General features: G+C 39.3%; 1 protein-coding gene across 1 annotated transcript in view; it reads right to left on the bottom strand.

Moving 5' to 3' along the window:
- Positions 1–7,319: 7,319 nt before the first annotated feature.
- The window catches only part of CNTNAP5 (contactin associated protein family member 5), a 355,606-nt gene continuing 342,349 nt past the window's right edge, over positions 7,320–20,576 (bottom strand). Inside the window, exons 22-24 of the mRNA XM_063429233.1 lie at positions 17,567–17,785; positions 13,845–13,916; positions 7,320–7,516 (exon numbers count right to left, since the gene is read on the bottom strand). Coding sequence (XP_063285303.1) covers positions 7,320–7,516; positions 13,845–13,916; positions 17,567–17,785 — 488 coding nt within the window. The remainder of the gene's footprint in view (positions 7,517–13,844; positions 13,917–17,566; positions 17,786–20,576) is intronic.

The following is a 20,576-nucleotide window of genomic DNA, read 5'->3' as shown; positions in this document are numbered from 1 at the left end:
GCCTTTTGGTCTCTGTAACGCACCTGCAGTTTTCCAAGATTTGATTAACGAAGTTCTTAGGGAATTTCAACATGATTGTGTTATTGTCTACCTGGATGACATACTCATACACTCTAAAGAGATTGAGACCCACCATCGACAAGTCAGACAGGTATTACACAAACTTTTACAACATGGTTTGTACTGTAAACTTGAGAAATGCAGTTTTGACCAGACCCAGATAGACTTTCTTGGATACGTGATTTCTGGGGAGGGCTTTAAGATGGATCCTGACAAACTCCAGTCTATTTTAGATTGGCCATTGCCTCAGGGACTCAAAGCTATTCAGAGATTTATTGGCTTCTCTAATTATTATAGACGCTTCATTAAGGGCTACTCGTCTATTATTGCGCCCATCACCAATATGACCAAACAAGGGGCGGATACTAAGACATGGTCTACTGAGGCTCTAGCTGCTTTCAAGAGTCTCAAAGAACTTTTTGCTTCTGCTCCAATACTAGTCCATCCGGATACGACCTTACCGTTCCTGCTCGAGGTCGATGCCTCTGAGACAGGAGTTGGGGCGGTTCTGTCACAAAGATTGGGGGTAGATAAACCATTGCACCCATGTGGTTTTTTTTCTAGGAAACTTTCGGGTCCTGAGAGCAGATATGACATCGGCGACAGAGAACTCTTAGCAGTCATTAAAGCCTTAAAGGAATGGAGACATTTATTAGAGGGAACCTTACACCCTATTACTATCCTGACGGACCACAAGAACTTGTCCTACATTGGGGAGGCTAAGCGTCTGTCCTCTAGGCAGGCTCGTTGGTCCTTATTCCTGACTCACTTCAACTATGTGCTGACTTATAGACCTGGTTCAAAAAATTCTAAAGCCGATGCCTTATCCCGCCAGTATGAACCTTCTACTGTACCTGAGCCGGTTCTTTCCTCTATAGTTCCGAAATGCAATATTGTTGCTAATACGAATCTCAGGATTCATTCTCCGTTACTGGCCGAGATCGTTAAGCTACAACATTTAGCACCTAGTCAGACTCCTGTGGGTCGACATTTCGTTCCTCCTGCTCTTCAACTGGAACTGTTGCAGTGTTTCCATAACAGCAAGATGGCGGGACATCCTGGTATTCGCAAGACTTTTGCGTTGATCTCTAAGGATTTCTGGTGGCCTGCTTTACGTAGGGATACTAAGGATTTCATCGCTGCATGTGAGGTTTGTACTAAGACCAAACAACCTCATACGCTTCCTTGTGGATTCCTGCACCCCTTAGAAGTTCCAGAGAAGCCATGGTCCTGCTTGGCCATGGACTTTATTGTCGATCTACCTATCTCTAAAAAACAGACTGTTATCCTCACCGTGGTTGACAGATTCACTAAGATGGCACACTTCATTCCTCTGCCTAAACTTCCATCTTCTCCCGAATTGGCCGAGATATTCGCTAGGGAGATTTTTCGCCTACATGGGATACCTTCTCAAATTGTGTCTGACAGAGGTTCCCAATTTATTTCCCGTTTTTGGAGGTCCTTCTGTTCGCAACTTGGTATCAAATTGAACTTTTCTTCTGCCTATCACCCTCAGTCTAATGGAGCTGCTGAACGTACCAACCAGAAAATTGAACAATATTTGCGATGTTTTGTTTCCGAACACCAGGATGATTGGGTCGGTTTGATTCCTTGGGCAGAGTTTGCACACAACAATCTCGTTTGCGATTCTACTCATTCAAGCCCCTTCTTCATGAATTATGGCTTTCACCCGTCTATTCTTCCTTCGGCTTCTCCTTCCCAGGGGGTGCCGTCGGTTGATGTTCATGTTGCTAATCTGAGGAAGTTGTGGGATCAAACTCGGCAAATCCTTACGCACAATTCTATGCTGGTTAAGAAACATGCTGATAAACGTAGAAGGGCGGCTCCGCTCTTTGTCCCGGGTGATAGGGTATGGTTGAGCACGAGGAACATCCGTTTAAAGGTGCCCTCCATGAAGTTCGCTCCCCGTTATATTGGACCTTACAGGGTGTTGTCTCGTATCAATCCAGTTGCGTATCGTCTAGCTCTTCCTGATACCTTACGCATCCCTAACTCGTTTCATGTGTCGTTGCTGAAACCCCTTATTTGTAACAGGTTCTCCTCCACAACAGCCCCTCCTTGTCCTGTTCAGGTGGAGGGTCAGGAGGAGTATGAGGTTAACTCTATTATTGATTCTCGTATCTCCCGGGGGAAAGTACAATATCTGGTCGATTGGAAGGGATACGGTCCTGAGGAGAGGAGTTGGGTACCTCAGGAGGATGTTCATGCTCCTCGTCTCCGCAGGGCGTATCACTCTCGCTTTCCATCTCGTCCCGGTTCCTTCCGCCCGGTGGGCGTATCTGAGGGGGGGGGTACTGTCAGGGTACCTGAAGTCTCTACCTCCGAGAGAGGTAGAGACTTAGACGTTCATCCGTCCGGACGCCATGTTTCCTCTGTTCCTCGCGGTCGACCCGGTCACACAAACGCCGGCCGCGAGGGAGTCTCTTCCTTTTGTAGCATGGTGCCCGGAGGCCGACGTCATCACGCCAATCCGGAACGACCTGTCACTCAGTCCGAGACAGACTAATCAGGTTTCGTCGGAGGCGTGTCTATCCTCTCTAGCCAGGGTATTTAAACATACTTCGCCCTGTTGCTCATTGCCCTGTCGTGGTTCTAGCCTGTCTAGTCACACAGTGCTCTGGTGTTTCTCAGTTTTCCTTTTGGTTTCGACCCGGCTTGTTTCCTTACTCTGTTTACTTCCGTTATCCTTGACCCGGCTTGTTCCTCGCTTACCTGTCTTCTCGTTCCCTCGACCTCGGCTTGTCTCTGACCATTCTCTCTACTCTCTGTACGTTAGCCCGGCCATTCTAAGGACCGGTATACGTACCCTGTACCTGTTTGTACTCTGCGTGTTGGATCCCTGTCCCGATCCTGACAATCAGTAGTATATTCATTATACTTTGCTGTCACATTCATTAAATTTCCTTTTTTCTGACATAGAGCAAAACTGTAAGAAATGATTTCAAGCAGCAACTTTAAAATACAATCAGTCCATCAGAAATCATTCTACAATTTTGCAAAATGAAAAAGTATTTTTTTTTCAGTCGCGAAACTCAACTATAACTTTTTATAACTAAATATAGTATTATAAAAATAATCTGAAATACCTTTAACCATCAAAACTTTATCTATAATAATTTCTTAGGTGTATTTTGTCCCAGACATTTTTTCTCTAGGCCAGATTAATTCTAACTTGTCACATGATAAGGAAAATGACAAGAAAATGGCCGTTATATATAAACTGTTGATTTTAATTTAGAATTATTATAAAAAAATACAATGAAATATCTGTGTATATATATTTTTTTTAATTCCAAGCCACATAAGTTGTTTTATAGTTTGCATTCATTCAGTAGAATGTTTTAAATTACCATGATATAATTTAGCTGAGTTCTCCTGGGAAGACAAAAATTAAATTACTCAAGAATGCCAAAATATAAATATATTACTAAATGTACAAATATATAATGAATAATATAGAATTTAATGTATCAATGTTGCTTTTACATCTACTCCTGTTTGCTGTGACTGGTTGAAGCATAACCGTATGATGACCTCAATTGCAGCAGTTCAGCTGCTTTTAAAGGGGCATCAACAGAATCCAGGCATAGACATAGCTATGATTCACTTTCAATCTTCAACCCCCCTTTCTTTTTATATGAAGCAAATAGATAACTACAATATATATATATATATATATATATATATATATATATATATATATATATATATATATATATATACAACATATATATATAGTGGGCCAAAATACAGAGTAGGATTTAACAGGTAAATAACTTAGTAGTTCAGTAGTTTTGTTGCAAGTACATATTATAACTTGGGTCTTGGGAGATTCATAATGGGTAATTTCACAATGGAAGAACAACTCAAAATTATGGAATTGTATTTTTAAAAAGCCATTATTTTGACACAAAAAGAGAACCGTCCTGTTTTGCTTCAACAAGGTAGGGGTACTGCCCATACAGCCAGGGCCACAATGATTCTCCTGAGACAACTGTTCAGAGTGTGGATAATTTCAAGAAATTCCAAGATTAATTGTCTGCTCCATTCACCCTACCTCTAAGCTCCCAATTACTTTCTTGTGAGGATATCTGAAGGAGCGGGTGTACGTGAACCAACTGTGTACACTTGAGAAGCTCAAGGAGAATATCCATGTAGAAATTCAAGCACTAGAGCCTCAAATATTAACTAATGTTATGAACAATGCAATTGAAAGAGCTCAATTTTGCGAGGCAGCAAATGGAGCTAATTTAAAACATGTCATATTCTGTACCTAATCAAACAAATCTCAATGTGTTAAGCATTCATTGTATGTAATGTCATTGAAATTGGTTCACTAATAAAAAAAATGATTGACTCCTCAAATCATACTCTGAATTTTGACCCCCACTGTATAAATATATATATGAGAGAGAGAGAGTATGTGTGTGTCTACTATATCCTAGAAACTACTATATAGAATTTTCACAGTTTCAATCATAACAAAAAATGAATAAAACTACTCAAACAAGCAAATAGAAGCTGATGGGTGGCTACGAATAATTATTATGAATAGCTTTTTCCTTTTTTTTTTTCCCCCAGAAATGAGGATTTACAAATATGACCGTAGCTGTACAGATCTCTCATATAAATCTGTATTTTACCTATAAAACTAAATACTTTTAAACCTATTGTGATAGCAGTTTATTTTTTTAATGGTATACTAAACTTTAATTGCTGTATATACATTAATTCTCCTTCCAAAAACAGCCATGTCTTATATAATGGGTTATTCCTTCTCTTTGGGTTATACAGAGATCACATCACTGTCAATTAGACATATGACAAAAAAAAAAAATGTAAGCGATTTGTCCAATTAAAATTCCTGGTAATCATTGAAGAAAGTGATTCTGAGTCTTTTTGCCTTAGTTTTATCTGTGGAGCAGAAGTGTAAATATTTGGTTCCTTCATAAATGAACTGAACCATCCAAATCAAAATCCTTTTATATAATTCTTTATTTTTGTTGTGCTTTTGCATGCGTACAGGTTTGCTCACAATGTCACAACAGCATTAGTAAGCCATCTTAGAGTAATACACGATAAACAAGCATTGGTAAGACATTTGCAGAAAAAGCACATTTTTAGAGAGTAGAGAACAGGGTAGGTTTAAGCTAGGCAGTTATGTCTAGAATGGTAAACATTAACATTATTGTCTAGAACAGCCTGGTATGACATTTGCTTTAAACGTATAACAATCCAAATCAAAATCCTTTTAATACGCACCCGAATGTTTAAACTTGATTGTACATGAACCAACTGTGTACACTTTCCAGATGAACCAATTCATTTGGTCGACTACAAGGATTTTGATTCGGACAATATGGTTTCTTTACAAACAAATTGCTGAGGTTGATTTGGAATCTATCAGGTCCACTATATGTTACCAGGAATTTTATTTGGATAAATCACTTCAAACAAAGTTTTGCATTACTGTCTATTGTCAATTTTGTTTAAATTATTATATTATGAGGGGTTGAATAGGATTAATGGTTTTATTTGTTTTTTTTTTTTACCTGTCACTCATAACTGGGATATAAAAACTACAAAATGTGAAATGTTATGCCACATAGCATCTGTATAAAACAGAAAAAAAAGTATGTCTTTAATTGTTATCTTTCTGCTTCCAATAGCTCTGGCTGTAAAATAGTTTTAATATGAATTCCCATTAAACATTCCTCAATTATTATCTATTCGAACACCAGTGATAGCTGAGATAGCTCAGTTTGTACATGGACAGATTGTAGAACTTCCTTCTTTGGGATGCAGGGTCAGCCATTCATCATTCCAAGGTCAACCAAACAAGTCCTATTAAGCTGAATAACCATAGCATATATTAATGAACTGCAGATCTGGTTAAACCTGAGAGTATGTTGAGTCAAATTGAAAGGAAAGCACAAGTAAAGCTTATGTTATTGCACAAAACCTATTACGAATCAAGCAAAAGCCCTTCTTGAAACTGAATGACCATCTAAGGACTCCATTTTACAGACACGTTTGAGAATCTGACACGTCCTATATGAATTACTCGTAAAGTGTTCAATGAAAATAAGACCTACTAGCTTCAGGATGGACAAATGTGCCCAGTCTGTTTCCTTCACTCTAAAATCTTTCATTTTCACATATTGTATCTGAATCACAATTACATGTGGCTAGCAGAGGTTTTAACAAGATACTTTAAGCATCATAACTACTACATCATATTGTTGATGTTATGGTGTAAAGACAATATGGGAGATGTTCCAATTTTGCATGGCTGTGATAAAAAACAGGGCTCCCCTGGTAGCTATTGCTCACCCATCAAAATTCCTATCATGAAATATATCAATTTCCTCAAGCATGGGCACTGACTATTGAATGAGAGTGCAGTGGTCAAGTTACCCTCTTTGTACCACAACCACTATGCTGAGATGTAATTATCATGTTGCTTAAAGTACAACATTACCTAAGGGAACACACAGGGTGATTTATAAAATGTTACAAACAAAAAAGTAGGAAAGAAGGTGAAGTCACCATGAAAACATATAGAAGGTCATGCCGATTGTCCCATCTTTAGAACTTGTTACATATTCCTTTAAGTAATACTTAAATTTGCCCCCAATGTTCTGAAATAGATGATACAATTACAAGTAGTGGACGTTAAGTGACATCGCAGGTAGAGTTATCGTTAAACTGGAGAATTTACAAGAAAATAGAAAGTTTAAGGAAAATAGATGATTAGTAAAATTTCTAAACTCAGGAATGTTTTCACAGCCAGCTATTTTTACCTAAAATCGGAATTTCCTTGTTAACCCTCAACAACTGCCAGTTTATGGAATAACCCTTAGAGTAAGAATATATAATGCCTTCTTTACTTTAAAAAAATGGATAACGATATCAAGTTCTTCTAACAGAAAACAAGATTAAAAAAAGTAATGGCTGAGAGGCACATTCTTAGAAAAGTGTAGAAATGAAACCATACAAGTTGGATTTAAAACCATGCATGTGGGTGGGTGCCCCAGTTCTGTTCTAACCAGAGGGGAGGCATCCTAATCAACCAAAATGATTTGTAAGGAATTTCACAAGAAGGAGGCTCCATGAAAAAAAAAAAATCTGCCGCTCACTCTTGTGCTGTGCAATTTCTTTCCAGAGCAAAAGGCTGTAAAGAACTGGCTAAAAAGAGCAAAAAATAATAATTATTTATAGAATAAAAATAAAGTCTATTAGATAAAATATTCCTTTTTACACTCGCTGACTGCGTTCTGCAAGTCCATCTCATTCCGATAGGAGCGCTCGAGGCTGCTGTGAAATTCTTTCTCCTTGGAGTGAGATTTACGATGGGTCTCCTTGTGTTGATAGATAATCTTTATCATTATCGCCATGATGCAAAATATGATAAATATGGTCACTGCGATGACACCTGTTGAGAAAACAAATAAAATGGCACCGAGTCAAGGTCATGGTTTCAACAGCACAAAGCAGGAGCCCAGAGAATGTTTATCAGAGTAAACTGCAGTATTGAGATCACATCATTTTTAAATCAAGAGGCAGATTTACTCAGTATGTTTATCTGACAAAGAGACAGTAACACTTTAACTTGAATTTTGGTTAAGAATGTATCTGTTTAGAGAAGTAAAAAGAAAGTATTTTAAACTATTTGCTGTTTCCTCTCTTTTTTTCATTTTTTTGTTCTACACATTTTGTAGTAGAAGTGAGGAAGTTCCTTTAGCATATTCTTGTTTGCTCATTTTCTGTGAACTTGATTTGAGATTTAGTTGTATTCTTATTGACTGGATATAATCAATCAATCAATCAATCAATCAATCAATCAATCAATCAATCAATCAATCAGAATGCTGTGTTAATTTAAATTGTCAAAGTTTTATTTTCTATATCTTCTGTCTTAGCCTTCAGCACACATTACTCGTTTCTGACAGACTACAGATCTTTTCACGGTGGTTAAATGTAAAACAGGCAAATTGTATTATATATTTATACACACACACACACACACATATTATAGTGCTTATTATTTACTATTGTTATAAAAATATATCATATGCATAGCAAGCATATAAATGTTGGACAAATAGGTCCTTATTTTGAATGAAGCAGTACAACTCTCTGTGCTGACAGTCTCTCAGTGCTTTCAGTCTCTCTGACAGCACAGAGAGACAGTCATGACAGATAAATTATTAGTGCAAATAGGCTGTTTGCCTGTCATGACACTCTCTCTGTGCTGACTGTCAGTCTGTTCCGAAAGTCTCTCTGTGCTGATGGAGAAACTATCAGCACAGAGAGACTGTCATGATAGGAAGAATGTTAGCATAGATAGACTGTCAGTACAGATAGACTGTCAGCATAGAGAGACTGTCAAAAAAGGTTGACATTCAGCACAGAGAGACTGTTAGGGCATGCTGACAGTCAGCATAGATAGAGTGTCAGGACAGACAGACTGTTAGAACAGAGAAACTATCAGCACAGAGTGACTGTCATGGCAGGAAGACTGTTAGCACAGAGAGACTGTCAGCACTGAGGCACAGTCTAATTATCATTTTGTAATTAGTGTGAATCTACGAGGAGGTTGCCAGCTCTAATCTGATCCCCAGAGAATTATAATCCAAATGCAACAGGATATATGAGTTCTCAGGGAATTCACTGTGATGTCAGTAATGATGGCGATGGGAATTGAAAAGAAGATGATAAATGTATATTACAGGACTGTATTTGGTGAACATTAACCCAAAGCTAGTGATGTCCCGAAAGGTTCGCTGGCGAATAGTTCCTGGTTCGCCACGGATGGCGAACATATGCGATGTTTGGTCTGCCCCCTATGGTGTAGCTTGCACGTTATCAACTGTGTATTTATATCAGCAGCTCCACCACTAGTTATAAATCAAGTATGAGTCGCCCCATGAGATGAGACTAGTGAATAACATAATACATGAACGGTTAAGGTAAAGGCATGTAAGGAACTACGACAATAAACTCTTTAGGAGGTGAAATAATGACATGTTTAAACGCTTGCTACTTTACGATTAGTTAATGTGTAGAGAGCAGTTCATGTGATCAATGGCATGGTGTGGAGGATCGGCTATAGTGGGACATGCTTGGCAGGCTGCTGTTTACTGCTTGTGCTCATCCGATCCCTTCTGGGCGCCAGGTGCAGACCCTGGGAGTCCCTGATATCTGGAAAAACAAAGGCAAGTCTCTGGCTGAGTGCTGGGTTCGCGGCTTGAGGTGGTGGAAGCTTGTTTTATCGTGTGGTCGGATCTGTCCCGGTGGTGCTTCATGTCCGGTGCGGGATTGTGGTGGCTTAAGGTGGAGGCGAGTGCTTGACGTGGGGCAGGCTCTGCATTTCTGTTTGTGCCTCCGGTCCCGTCTTCGACGCCTTTTGCGTTGGTGGATTTTAATGGGGACTGCTTCGCTTAGCTGTGGTGGAGCTTGTTGGGGCTGTGGTGGAGCTTGTTGGGGCTTCCTGTTTGTTATTTGCTTCCAAAATTGATTAAAGAGTCTGTCCAGCTTAGACTCAATATCCTGCCATGCTTTGCTGGTACCAGGAGGACACGCGGCTGCCGCCAAATTGGGAGAGTCGCAGATGAGTATGTCAACATGGGCGACTGTGCTCTGTGCGTCCATTAGCTCCAGACAGCCTCTCAGGGGTGGACCGGGATAACCTCCACCGGTCCGAGGGGGGGTAACGGAGCTCCTGCCGGGAAGTAGCTGCTCCTGGGCATCCCAGGATCGGGAGATCGGCCGTCTCTCCTGCCCGGTGAGCACCAGGCCACACTTGCCACGCGGAGGTAAGTAAGACTCTGTCGAGTTGCTGACTGCTATTAAGCATGTCGGGTCGGTCAGGTAGGAGCAACATTGCTGGGTCATCCCCTTCTGGGGTGAAATTCGCTTGTTGATAGCTGCTTAAAGTGAGATATTGAGGGAGCTCACACAAAGTGCGTCTTTCCTCCATGACAGCGAGGCCCTGCCCCCCAGAAGTTGCATCCTTAGTGAGAGGAGGGACAGTGTAGCTGCTGCTGATTTAATAGGGAAATCAATAGCTAGGCTAGAGTATTCAGTGTCCACTACAGTCCTGAAGGACTCATCTGATCTCTGCTGTAAGGACAGCACCCCAAAAAGCCCTTTTTAGGGCTAGAACATCAGTCTGCTTTTTTTTTCCTGTGTAATCTAATTGCAGTTGCCTGCCTTCCAGCGTGTGTGTCAGGCTCACAGCGTATACTGTGTCCACTTGCCCAGTGCCACCACTCATATCTGGTGTCACAATAGCTTGCATTTAAAAAGTATTTTTTTTAATATAATAGCAGTCAGTTTCCTTCACACGTGTGCGTTTCAGAGCCTGCCAGGGCACAGTGTCACACCAGTGCAACTCATATCTGGTGTAACAGTAGTGTACATTTAAAAAAAAAAAATACAGGGGGCTTGTTGTCACCTTTCGGGGACCCTTGGTGTTGTACGTGGCTGGGTGGAGGAAAAGACCTTCAATGACATCAGTGAGGACAAGGAACGGGACATGGCTAGCTTGGTATCCAACCATGTGCATATGGGGAGTTTGAGGTTGTGCAAATGGACTGTTTGCGGTTGTTTGCGGTGCATTAAACGGGGAGTTTGGTCTGTCACTGTGAAGTGGGCATAACCCTTACACTACCTGATCGATACATCATACCTGATGTTTTAAAGCACATTATTCCAAACAATTTAGGAATGTTAGGTGATTTATGCCCTTTTAAAATCAGACTCTGCATCAACTATGTAATTTTCCATGGGAGTTTTGCCATGGATCCCCCTCCGGCATGCCACAGTCCAGGTGTTAGTCCCCTTGAAACAACTTTTCCATCACTATTGTGGCCAGAAAGAGTCCCTGTGGGTTTTAAAATTCGCCTGCCTATTGAAGTCTATGGCAATTCGCCCGGTTCACCCGTTCGCGAACACTTGCGAAAGTTCGCGTTCGCCATTCGCGAACGAAAATGTTTATGTTCGCGACATCACTACCCAAAGCCCTAGAAAATGCATTTTTTATACGTCACTGTCATTAAAAGGTTGAAATAGCAACTCCAGCAGCAGACAGCTGCAAATTAGCCGATAACAGATTGAAGATTGCTGAGTTTGTTCGCCAAACTCCAAACTGTAGCAAACTTAGTTGTGAATGGCTAGATGTGGGCTAAAATAGATCAATTGGGACAATAGCAGAGGGGTACAGTTATCAAGCCAGCTATTTGTACATACATGTTGCCATCTAAATTTCAATTGGATACAATTCAGCTACTGGATAAACCCCAATGCTTTAAGTACATTAGACTGTTTTAAAGATGGAAGATTGAATACGTTTAAACCAATGTGTTTTCTGATGACAAAATGAAATTGTAGGCATGGACAAACATTTGCATTTGCAAAGTGCGCTATCACGGCCGTAGACATGTCATTCAAAACCATAACTACATAGCCATCAGAATAATAATATACAATGTATCTTTTTTTTATTTTCAGTGATTTCTGATATAACCAGAAGAAGGTGAGGAACCTAGAACCCTCCATCAAGGCTGTGGGTGCTGACATGCTAGAGGATTGATATAGTGCACATAGTTAAGGTTTCCTCAGTACAACAATGAGTAGATCAAAAGGTTACAACTCAAGAAGACCGCGATGATAGATTGCTTGTCAGGACTAGGCTACAAAGAAAGATAAGCTGTTCTGAAAATGTCTGCCTTAGAACAAAGGCAATTAAAGAGATATATAAGGGTGTTTGGGATTTTAAATGAAACCGACACTGTAGACTGATCACGAATGACATTCTAAGTGAAGCAATTCAACAAAAATCTGAAAATACTGTAATAAAATGGCACAAGAAAGGTTAAAGTGATAATTAAAACCTCCAAATGAATATGAAAAAAATACTGATTCATAGATTTTTTTTTTTATAGTGTACCGTATTGGCGAGTAAACAGTGGCCTACTCGTGAAAAGAAAAATGATTAAAAAAAATAGAATATCAAATAAAATATAGAGAGCTTAATCTAAGTCCATTTCAAAAGATAAAAACATATTTTAAGAAAAGTACAAATATTATTTTGTTCTATGTTTATTTAGAATTGTTAAGGGTTTGCACAAGCACAATCTACTCTCCACCATAGTGGCATTTACAACTTTACAATTGTAAATGTATCAGTCAACATGTTCCATAATATACCAAATGAATTTTTGTGTGACAGTTAAGGCTTTTGTTACAACATTTAAAATCAGGAAGAGGAAACAAATTTTCTATAGCTCCATTACCTGGTTAAATAGAGAGTTTTGGCTTTTTTCAATGCAACAGGAAAAAATTAAAACTTAATAAAATGTATTATTTGAAAAATCCTGTAAAGTGTGGTCCGACATTCGCCGTAGACAAATAGGTTAGGCATATTTTTGAAAGTGGATTTAAGGGGTAAGCTCTTAAAACAATTACAATTTCTAATACAATTATAAACTGATCAGCCACAACATTATAAACAATGACCAATAAAGTGATTGATTATATTGTTACAATGGCACCTGCTAAGGGGTACAATATATTAGGCAGCAAATGAATAGTTAGTTCTTAAATTTAATGTGTTGAAAGCAGGAAAAAAATGGTGCAAGCCACTGACAATAGCCAGATAGTGGTGGCTAAATGACTGGGTCAGAGCATCTCCAAAATGGCAAGTCTTTTGGGGTGTTTCCATATGCAGTGGTTGGTAATTGCCAAAACATATGCAAGGAAACACAACCAGTAAAATGGCAACATGGTCATAAGCACCCAAGACTCATTGATTCCCGTGCGGAGTGAAGGCTAACCTGTTTGGTTAGATCACACAAAAGAGCTACTGCAGCTCAAATTGCTGAAAAAACCTGATGCTGGTCTAGATAGAAAGGTGTCAAAACATACAGTGCATCATAGTTTGCTGTATATGGGGCTGCATAGCCACAGACTAGCAGAGTGCCCATGATGATCCCTGTCAGAGTGCCTGCAATGAGTATGTGAGTGTCAGAACTGGACCATGGAGGAATGGAAGGTGGTTGCCTGGGTTGATGAATCAAATTTTCTTTTAGAGCAGGTGGATGGTCTGGTGCTTGTTTGTTGTTTACCCTGAGAAAAGATGATGAAGTATGGGAAGAAGGCAGTCTGGTGGAAGTAATGTTATGCTCTGGGCAAATCTTGGGTCCTGGCATTCATGTGGATCTAAAGGTTGTTGCAGACTACGTGCACCATTTGTGGCAATGGTATTCCCTGATGGAAGTAGCCTCTTTCAGCAAGATAATGCATAGATTGAGGAACATGACAAAGAGTTCAGGGTGTTGCCTTGGCATCCAAATTCCTCAGATGTCAATCCAAATGAGAATCTGTGGGATGTGCTAGAACAACAAACACGATCCATGGAGGCCCCACCTTGCAACTTGCAGGAATTAAAGGATCTGCTGCTAAAGTCTTGATGTCAGACCACAAGATATAGGTCTTGTTGAGTCCATGCCTTGACAAATTAAAAGCTCTGTTGGCAGCAAGAGGGGACCTACACAATATTAGGCAGGTGGTTTTAATGTTTTGTCTGATCAGTGTATAATATATAAAGCTGTACAATAAGTAAATGTGACAAACATTTCATTCAAACAAAATGTGAATGACATATGGTACTAGTAGGTTAAGAGGGTCCTGCCCAAAAGAGTGTACACATGTAGGTTACATATTTCTTTATTCATTTATACGTATATAGATTGTGTTACCTCCTATGACAGCTGAATCACTCTTTACAGCATTTGTCAGTGGTTCATGGTCATCAGCTTTTCCAAAGGGATCTAGGTCATAAAAATGGTCAGAAAAAAATAATCACACTTTATTAATTAACGGCTGATGCTAAGACACGTCTAAATGAATTCACTGTAAAATGTAAAGTGTCCTTGCAGAGAATAATAATTAAAATGTATTCACGAGCTTTATTAGAATTCTAGTATAATAATTATTGCATACGTGCTTGTTTTATAATACGTAATTCCTTGTTTTATCCCTACAGAAGTAGAAAGGTAGACGAAAAAAAATAAAAAAACTGTGACTGTGTTTAGGATCCAAATGGCATTTATTCACCTCATAAATAATTCTCAGATTTATTTGATTAATTTCTTTCAGATAGCTGTAAACACACCCTAAGCATTATTCCATTCCCTTACAACCCTAGCATTGCCTAGCTGTCCAGCCAATATGTATATTATTTCTATATCACATTTAGTCTTTATTACATCCAATGGAAGGCTATTCCATGTATCTACTACCCTTTTTATATTATGGCTAGCCGTACTGCTTTCATTGGAAGGCTTTTCCAGGTATCTACTACCCTTTCTATATCAGATAGATGGAAAGCTATTCCTGGTTTCTACTACACTTTATATATCCTATAGGTGGAAGGCTATTCAAGGTATCAACTACCCTTTCTATATCAGATAGATGGAAGGCTATTCCATGTACCTAGTGCCCTTTCTATATCACTGTTAGCCTTTACTGTTTCCACTGGAAGGCTATTCCAGGTATCTACTACCCTCTCTATATCACTGTTACCGCTCCCACTGGAAGGCTATTCCAGGTATCTACTACACTTTCTATATCACTGTTACTGTTTCCACTGGAAGGCTATTCCAGGTATCTACTACCCTTTCTATATTACTGTTACTGCTCCCACTGGACGGCTATTCCAGGTATCTACTACCCTTTCTATATCACTGTTACTGTTTCCACTGGAAGGCTATTCCAGGTATCTACTACCCTTTCTATATCAGATAGATGGAAGGCTATTCCAGGTATCTGCTACCCTTTCTATATCACTGTTAGCCTTTACTGTTTCCACTGGAAGGTTATTCCGGGTATCTACTACCCTTTCTATATTACTGCTAGCTTTGACTAATTTCCCTGGAAAACTTGCTATATGACTGATAATTAATTAAGGCTGAATAATGTATTGATCCTGGAAAGTATATTTTGTTTTTAACTGTGCAATTATTTCCTAATGTTAACTCATGTAGTATTATTCATTAATTTTAAGGATGGTATTACTAGATTTCGTCTAAGGCAAAGGAAATGTTTTTTTTACTGTAAGAACAATCAGGATGTGGAATTCTCTGCCTGAATAAGTGGTTTTATCAGAGTCCATACAGATGTTCAAACAGCTACTAGATGCATACTTGCAAAGACAGAATATTCAAGGATATAATCTTTTAATGTAGGGTAATAACTGCTTGATTCAAGGATAAATCTGACTGCCATTCTGGGGTCAAGAAGGAATTTTTTGTCCTAGCTTGTTGCAAAATTGTGCTTCAAACTGGGGTTTGTTTTTTTTTGCCTTTTGGATCAACAGCAAAAAACAAATGTGAGGAAGGCTGAACTTGATGGACGCAAGTCTCTTTTCAGCTATCTATGTAACTATGTAACTAGAAGGAGTAGTATTTTAAAGCACCAAGATATAATGTGTGAATAAGCTTGTTTTATTATTAGCAGCTTGGCTCCACCTCCAGAGTTGCGTTAGCGTTCTGTTCCATTTAATGTGAGTGACTTTGTTGCTATCGAATACAACTGATTATAATAATTCCTGACTGATAACTATACTAGTTCCTCTTCTGATAGAATCACACATATCAGCAAACAGATGAGATTAATCACTGTGTTCACATCCTTATTGCTTTGCTCCTTCCCATGCCTCATTATTGCAATGCATCCTCGCATGCTATTTGCAAGATTTATATCTGTCAGTTAAATTACTGATGTACAGCCTATTCATGCATAATTATGTGTCTTTCACAAAGTAACCTCTACACGTTCCCTGCCTGCTCTATTCCCAAGCAAAATATTTCTCCCTCCTACTTGTTAATCCTCTTGTATGTTATTAATCGTGCTTCTTGTAGTATTTTGTGAGAAAGACATTGTTAATGCCAATACTGTTAGATGTCGGATATGTCAATATGTTTAGTTTTAGGAATGTGTCTGTAAAAGCTATTGAGAAGTTCTGAATTATATCAGTTACTAAATACATAAATTCATTAACATATCATCAATCAATTTGTTCCCATTTGTGTCACACCATCAAACATTTGTAAGATAAATTCACAAAATAAAATAAAATAATTCTACCCCCCAATCCTGAAATATAATAAGATAACAAAAAGTGTCATGAACAGAACAGTGGGATTCATTTCTAAATTTGGAGCCATTACCAGAAAAAAACAATGGGATCAGCAGGACCAATCCAATGGTTTCCGTGGGGGCTGTGCCATGCTTAGAATTAGCAACATATTTACAAATTCACTGATTGGATGTAATGTGTAAAAGATTTATCGGTCCTCAAGATCACTGGAACAATGATGATTTATAAATATTCAAAAGCAAAGTACCCCTAGTCACTGCCTACTTCCTGTATTTAGGAAGAGCTGATGGTTTATGGATATAACCAAGCCTAATAAACATTTCTAGTGGTTGATGAAATTATCGCAGAAACTTATTGTCTATAGTTGACTTGTGTGTTAAAGGCCATTTAATTTAACCTCACAGGAATGTTTTAGAGATTATCCAAAGGTCATGCATCGTTAACAGGAGCCACCAGCAGTATAGTCCGTAGTTTTCCATACATGGCGCTAGTGATGGTTCTTTTATTAGCAGATTCTGAAGTCACTGTTGGGGAGACTCGATGCCCAGCATTGAGATACTATACATACTTTCTTTTTCTAACATTAAGAATCTACGTTTTGTGATTTTTGGATCATTATTAGTTGGCAAAGTTTAGCATATAAACCTTTCATTTATTAACAGTTCCACCCTTTTAGTAATATAAAGGTAATATAAATGTTCTTTTAATTGTATAAACTTCTATCATAATCCTCTGCAGCCTAGTTAGTCATTTATATTTACTTCATGTCAGAAGTTATTTCTCTCTCAGCTAACCCTTATGGGGATTTATGAAGATAAGAGATGGATTTATGTCAACATGATGACCTATATTTTCTGATATTTAATGTATGAGTGTTATAATCCCAGAAAAAAGATCCCAGATAGGTGCAGATCAATAACCAGCTAATCTGATTACTTCTGTTTAATTATATTTTTCATTCATCTTTCAATACTAATTTAGCGTATTTTTAAAATATTACGAAACAAACCATTTCCAAATAACAAAAATCAGAAAGATGCCGGACGTTAGTGAAAATATGTCAAACTAGATTAATATTGTATAATTCACAGAAAATGGACTAGTATGTCCTATAGCATTCTTAATTAAATACATTTAGCTCTGTTGCTTCTAGAGCTGACCTGAACGTTTGTTTCATTGTGAATTCACCCTGAATGACTAGAAATGTAAAAACCTTACCATTTTCAAGTGATTTTCTTTTGAATATTGTAAATATAGTCAATGAATGGCAATGTTGCATTTGAGATGTAGCTGGGAATGAGTCATTTGTTTGTAAGTTACCTGAAGCTGAATGTGTTGTTGTGACCGTATTAAAATCAATGTCAGTGATCGATCCACAGCCGTATTCAGACAGGGTCCCTATCACTGTGACAGGAGCGATGCTCGCGTGACGCAACGCCGCTTTCAATGGAGCTAAGTGGTTGTACTGGACTGAGGACAAACACCCAATGAATCCCAGGGCATTTGCTTTGGAAACTTCTGAATCAAGACCTGGACTATCTGTGGGGAAAAAAAACAAAAACATTAATTAATAATTTGGAAATGTACTGCAATAATTTTTTTCATGTTTGGAGACAGCAAGTGTTAAGTCACAATATCGACATGGCCTAAATCCACCAAGATTTGAGACTTGTTCTTTATAGGTTCAGCACAGAAACTGTTAAAGGAGAATCACACACAGTGGTTTGTAACAAAATATTTACAAATAACTTTTATAAATCTCGAATAACATTCTTTAACAGTTAAGCAAATTTGAAAACGTGCTTTTCAAAGACCAAAATACCACTCCTTATCATAGCATGTTTAGAATTATTATTTGGGGGGAAAAGGTCACTAAAGGTCACTGTGCTCGTATTTGGAAGATCATTAAAGGATTCAATTTTATGTAAGTGTTTCTTTATAACTAGTTTGATAGATTCCTAAACCCAGGATTAACAAGCCAAGAAAAAAAAGAAACTATAAAAAATGTAATATTCAATATAATAATAACATGATTGGTAAACAACCAGACTCTATCTGTTAATTCACAAGTGTACTTAACCCCATCCATTTTAATAGAATATTGGACACACTAAAAGTTCATTTTTAGCCATGGTAAAATCAGCTTCTGAAAGACCACATCTCCATCTGCAGCAATAAAAAAAAACACTTCTGTTCTGGTTCCTGAAGGGTATGATGCGATTTTGATGCCAGGATGCAGCAGTCTGTTTCAGCCACAGGCAACATATGGCTCTCTCTCCTTGTAGACCCTCAGAAAATGAATTGTTGATCTCATTTGAAGTCGGCAAAGCATGGTCTATTAGTAATGTGTACTTTCTGCGATTGTCAAAAGTCATTACTCAGCTGGTCCACAACCAAACATGTGATCTGGATGGTGCTCCGTGAAATATCTCCACTGCATAGAGATAAGGGAAAGAGCTATGTTTCCAAAGCAATGCTGTTTTATTCTGCTCATTCACTGTCTTGGATGTGAAGTGTTTCCCTGATTTGAGGTTCTAACAGAAACAGCTACATTTTAATAAAACAATTATTATTAGTAGTAGTATTATAAAGACCGCCAACAAGTTCTGTAGCGCTGTGCAATAGGTGGACTAACCAGACAAGTTGGACGCACAGGAACAGAGGGGCTACCCTGCTCAATGAGCTTACATGCTAGAGGGAGTGGGGTATAGTGACACAGTAACAGAGAGATTGAGGCCCTGCTCAGTGAGTTTACGTGCTAGAGGGAGTGGGGTATAGTGACACAGTAACAGAGGGATTGAGGGCCCTGCTCAATGAGCTTACATGCTAGAAGGAGTGGGGTATAGTGACAGTAACAGAGAGATTGAGGGCCCTGCTCAGTGAGTTTACATGTTAGAGGGAGTGGGCTATAGTGACACAGTAACAGAGGGATTGAGGGCCCTGCTCAGTGAGTTTACATGTTAGAGGGAGTGGGGTATAGTGACACATTAATAGAGGGATTGAGGGCCTGCTCAGTGAGTTTACATGTTAGAGGGAGTGAGGTATAGTGACACAGTAACAGAGAAATTGAGGGCCTGCTCAGTGAGTTTACATGTTAGAGGGAGTGGGGTATAGTGACACAGTAACAGAGGGATTGAGGGCCCTGCTCAGTGAGTTTACATGTTAGAGGGAGTGGGGTATAGTGACACATTAATAGAGGGATTGAGGGCCCTGCTCAATGAGCTTACATGTTAGAGGGAGTGGGGTATAGTGACACAGTAACAGAGGGATTGAGAGCCCTGATCAATGAGCTTACATGTTAGAGGGAGTGGGGTATAGTGACAAAGTAACAGAGAGATTGAGGGCCCTGCTCAGTGAGTTCACATGTTAGAGGGAGTGGGGTATAGTGACACAGTAACAAAGGGATTGAGGGCCTTCTCAGTGAGCTTACATGTTAGAGGGAGTGGGGTATAGTGACACAGCAACAGAGGGATTGAGGGCCATGCTCAGTGAGTTTACATGCTAGAGGGAGTGGGGTATAGTGACACAGGAACAGAGGGATTGAGGGCCTGCTTAGTGAGTTTACATGCTAGAGGGAGTGGGGTATAGTGACACAGCAACAGAGGGATTGAGGGCCATGCTCAGTGAGTTTACATGCTAGAGGGAGTGGGGTATAGTGACACAGGAACAGAGGGATTGAGGGCCCTGCTCAGTGAGTTTACATGTTAGAGGGAGTGGGGTATAGTGACACATTAATAGAGGGATTGAGGGCCTGCTCAGTGAGTTTACATGTTAGAGGGAGTGAGGTATAGTGACACAGTAACAGAGAAATTGAGGGCCTGCTCAGTGAGTTTACATGTTAGAGGGAGTGGGGTATAGTGACACAGTAACAGAGGGATTGAGGGCCCTGCTCAGTGAGTTTACATGTTAGAGGGAGTGGGGTATAGTGACACAGTAACAGAGGGATTGAGGGCCCTGCTCAGTGAGTTTACATGTTAGAGGGAGTGGGGTATAGTGACACATTAATAGAGGGATTGAGAGCCCTGATCAATGAGCTTACATGTTAGAGGGAGTGGGGTATAGTGACAAAGTAACAGAGAGATTGAGGGCCCTGCTCAGTGAGTTCACATGTTAGAGGGAGTGGGGTATAGTGACACAGTAACAAAGGGATTGAGGGCCTTCTCAGTGAGCTTACATGTTAGAGGGAGTGGGGTATAGTGACACAGCAACAGAGGGATTGAGGGCCATGCTCAGTGAGTTTACATGCTAGAGGGAGTGGGGTATAGTGACACAGGAACAGAGGGATTGAGGGCCTGCTTAGTGAGTTTACATGCTAGAGGGAGTGGGGTAT

This window comes from Pelobates fuscus, chromosome 8 (genome assembly GCF_036172605.1).
Source record: "Pelobates fuscus isolate aPelFus1 chromosome 8, aPelFus1.pri, whole genome shotgun sequence".
In the NCBI taxonomy this organism is placed as follows: domain Eukaryota; kingdom Metazoa; phylum Chordata; class Amphibia; order Anura; family Pelobatidae; genus Pelobates; species Pelobates fuscus.
The sequence above is the reverse complement of the archived record's forward strand: the minus strand, read 5'-3'. Positions and strand labels throughout refer to the sequence as shown.